The 4,323-nt window shown below is 39.5% G+C and overlaps 1 protein-coding gene across 1 annotated transcript; it reads left to right on the forward strand.

Annotated features, from left to right (window-relative positions):
- The first annotated feature begins 1,919 nt into the window (after positions 1–1,919).
- LOC146389676 (nuclear factor 7, ovary-like) lies at positions 1,920–3,577 on the forward strand. The gene has a single exon (XM_084923021.1). It carries the CDS (start codon positions 1,932–1,934, stop codon positions 3,318–3,320), a length of 1,389 nt encoding a protein of 462 aa, XP_084779147.1. The 5' UTR covers positions 1,920–1,931; the 3' UTR covers positions 3,321–3,577.
- Positions 3,578–4,323: the final 746 nt, after the last annotated feature.

Consider the following 4,323-nt stretch of genomic DNA (forward strand, 5'->3'; position numbering starts at 1 on the left):
AATATGCTACAACTATAAGTATGCACAGGCTGTAGTGTGCATACTTGTATTTTATGCTCAGCTAAACAATTGGGACATAAATGCACTGTCATGCCAGGTCTTGTTTCAAAGCAGAGGGGGATGGGTGTGCAATTTGGACACATAAGTTAGTGAATGCGATAACTTGAGATAAGGCAATGCGATACCATAGATCGTTCTACTAAAAACCTTGGACAAGGTTTAATGCCAGTGATGTCAACCTCAAGGTCAACGGGAAATGTAACAATGCTGTAACCTTGTGTGGGATGGTACTGTTTCTTATTAGGTACGTCAGGCTAATATCAACCACGACTCCGCAACAAGCGAGTCCAGGGTGTTAAAAGTTTTTAACATGAAATTTTAATTTTGCTCCTTTGATCATGTCAGACAACATGACCAAACTATCAGTGGGATCAGTGGTGGAGGGATTATAGTAAAGTCAAAAAGCTATTCCTAACAATTCTCTCAGTTTTTCACATATGTTAAAGCACTTTGTAAGGCTTAATGAAAATTCAGACTATACTAATTCCTCTTCCTTTTCAAGAGGAATTATCATCATAAACAGAAAACAGACAGAAGGAGCCAGCAGGAACTGTTCGCTTTCTGAGAATCTTTACATTTATTTAATAATTTATCAGTTTCGCAATGATTTAATTAAAGTGTTCATAACATGCAAAAAAAGACGCTTCACTTTCCAATGCTCTGATCATTTTGATCTTATATACGTACTGAAAAGGTATTCTTTCTGTTCATTAAATAAAAAGTTTCAATTTTTATTAAGTTGACTGAACGTATTGAATCTCTTCCCCTTTGTAGATGCTTGAACATTCTCATACTTCAGGATTCAGAATGACATCTGAACATCTAAAGCATCTTCTTTTTTCTTTAATGTCTTTCTTCTCTTGAGCTTTGTTCTGAAAATTCAAAACAGTAGCTTTACATGAATCATTTGTAAATCCTTTTCTATCCAGGTCAGAGTTTACTCACTGAATTCATCCTCTCTCTGAAACAAACAGACTCTGTTAAGGTGCTATAATGTAGCACAACCTGAATCAGTAATATGTGATTAATATGTGAAGAGAAATATCACTTATCTTGACTTTAAAATACAGTGCAGTTACTAATAAACTGACAAATATTTTTGGTATAATTAGTCTTCTTTCCTTGAAAGTATTGACAAAGGGTGGAATTATTTCAATATGGACATACTTTGTTTTCCAGCACCCTAGTATAGACACTATAAACAGTGCAACCTTACTGAGAAACAAGTTCACAAGATTTATTACTAATGAGCTGAAAACTGTTGTTTTTACCAATAAACACACAAAATTCCCTGTGTATATGTTCCTGCATTACACTCCTGAGGTATGTGGAAAAGAAAGAACAAACTCCATTGTTTTTTAAACTTGAAGACCCTCAAGCACTTTCAAAATGAAACCTCACAAACACCTCCACGACTGAATCACACTTTCTTTTCTGAGCTTCATGCTGTGACCTGTTTTACAGCTGCCGGCAGGTAAACGGCTGAACTTTGGAATGAAACACACCTTCGTTTCTCTGTAAAGCGAGAGTATTTGAGAAAGGAAAGTGAATTAACCTCCCCTCCTCATCTGACTCATTTGAAACTAACCAGGAAACAAGCTGTTCTTTTTCATCGGTAAAGAGAGACGCACAGATGATCAGACTGAGTTCAGACCAAACTAGCAGCTTCCTCTGAGTGAGTCCAGCTACAGGAGAGAAAAGTGGAAAACTCCAACACTGCTGCTTCAAGCTGCTGACGCTCCACACACTGAATGTAAGTTTGAGCAAAAACACGACTCAAAGGACGTTTCAGTGAAGGTCGTAGAGGAGGGAGGGGAGCCAGGACTGACTGTACTTCCTGTCTGCTGTTTTCAGCTTCACTCACAGACTCAATGGCTTCCAGATCACAGAAGGATCTCTGCTGTCCGGTCTGTCAGGAGGTCTTCAGAGATCCTGTTCTTCTGTCATGTAGCCACAGCTTCTGTAAAGACTGTCTGAAGAGATGGTGGAGAGAGAGAACAACACACGAGTGTCCAGTTTGTAAGGAAATATCAGTGTATGATCCACCTTCAAACCTGGCTTTAAAGAACCTGTGTGAGTCGTTCTTACAGGAGAGAGATCAGAGAGCTTCAGAGGCTCTCTGCAGTCTGCACTCTGAGAAACTCAAACTCTTCTGTCTGGACCATCAGCAGCAAGTGTGTGTCGTCTGTTGCATCTCAGAAAATCACACCAATCACAGATTCAGACCCATTGATGAAGTTGCACAACAACACAAGAAGGAACTTCAGGAAACTCTGGAGCCCTTAAAGAAGAAGTTAAAGGTTTGTGAAGAAGTTCAAGTGAAGTTTGATCAAACAGCAGAACACATTAAGGTCCAGGCCCGACACACAGAGAGGCAGATTAAGGAGCAGTTTAAGAAGCTTCACCAGTTTCTAGCAGAGGAAGAGGAGGCCAGGCTGGCTGCACTGAAGGAGGAAGAGGAGCAGAAGAGTGGGATGATGAAGGAGAAGATGGAGGCTCTGAGCAGAGAGATAGCAGCTCTTTCAGACACAGTCAGAGCCACAGAGGAGGAGCTGAGAGCTGAAGACGTCTCATTCCTGCACAACTACAAGGCTGCAGTGGAAAGAGTCCAGCGCTGCCCCCTGCTGGATGATCCACAGCTGCCCTCAGGAGCTCTGATAGACCAGGCCAAACACCTGGGCAACCTGACCTTCAACATCTGGAACAACATGAAGGACATGGTCTCCTACACTCCTCTCATTCTGGACCCAAACACTGCTCATCCAAACCTCATCCTGTCTGAAGATCTGACCAGTGTGAGACTAGGAGGAGAGAGGCAGCAGCTTCCTGATAATCCAGAGAGGTTTGATTTATACAACTCTGTCCTGGGCTCTGAGGGCTTTAACTCAGGGACTCACAGCTGGGATGTTGAAGTTGGATACAGTACATTATGGGTAGTGGGTGTGTCACCAGAGTCTGTCCAGAGAAAGGGACACATACAGTCTGGATTATGGGGAATAGCGTTTCATGAAAGTCAATACTCATTATGTTCACCATCAGCTGGATCTAGTGTTCTCCCAGTTCAGAAGAAGCTCCAGAGGATCAGAGTGAATCTGGACTGGAACAGAGGAAAGCTGTCGTTCTCTGATCCTGATACTAACACACACATACACACCTTCACACACACTTTCACTCACAGGATGTTTGCATTCATTAACACTTATGATAAACTGAAGGTGTTGCCGTTGAAGGTGTCAGTGTCAGTGCAGCAGATGAGTTGAGGATGATGATATTTCTAATGTTGTTTCCTGTCAGTGAGTTGAAGCTGTTAAACTGCAGCTGTCCTCCTGCTGCCTCGTTGTTCCAAAGCTCTTTGTTTCTCTTTTAGTTCTCACTGTTTCTTTCTGTTTCTGCTGTCCACCTTTTCACATGGAAAATCATTTCACTGTTTCTCACTGAATGACTCCCCAAACTAGATTTGAAATTCTATCAAGTTTCTAATCATTACAAGTGATTCATGTTTCTATTTGATGTGTAAATGGAGACGATTTGTTGCTGTAGTTATAAAACTTTAGATAAAACAAGTTTAAACAGGAAATGTTGTCAGTTTCACATAACAGATTTTTTTTTTTAAAAAGTGTTTTTAGTCTTTGTTAATCAACACAACCAGCCTGGTATAACTGTCTGTCACACATTAATGTCTACATGACAAGTAGTGCTTATTTCCTGTGTCTGAACTTCTTAAAACTTATTGCTAGACAAATACCATTTTTTCCATCACTGTTTAAAAAGGACTGGAAAAATAATGTAAATTTGCCATCTGTTGTGTTTTTACAAAAAATGTTGTAGTTAAAATTTAAGTTTTTATATTAAATAAAATCTATTCACATGTAAGAACAATGGAATTCCTTGATAACATGGTCAAAACCACTGTGATACAATTCAATGGGGTGTAAAATTGTCAAAAAGTTCTGTTATTACTAGGTTTTTAAACTGTGATATATTTACTTTTATTTAATTTAGTAAAGTTGTATATTATCCAGGTTACCAGCAGGTTAAACTGTAATCTAACTTTCAGTTAGATAGTATCTGGAAATCCACAGATGGAAAAGTAAAAAGCAAATCCAAAATTCTTCAGAGAACAAGGAGCACATGAGGGAGCTTAACCAAAGTATCTGAGAAAGAACAAAGGAAATAGATTATAAATGCTAGATAGTTAGTGGAAGTGGACACAACTGCAGAAAAGGGCACATCTGGAACTATTCAAGACAATGAAACAAAATA

The sequence above is a fragment of the Perissodus microlepis genome, chromosome 3 (genome assembly GCF_051167445.1).
Source record: "Perissodus microlepis isolate ML-2025 ecotype Zambia chromosome 3, ASM5116744v1, whole genome shotgun sequence".
NCBI classification, from domain to species: Eukaryota; Metazoa; Chordata; class Actinopteri; order Cichliformes; family Cichlidae; genus Perissodus; species Perissodus microlepis.

What these genes read in the sequence shown, in the direction of transcription:
- LOC146389676 (XM_084923021.1), top strand. Translation starts at nt 1,932, where the DNA reads ATGGCTTCCAGATCACAGAAGGATCTCTGCTGTCCGGTCTGTCAGGAG.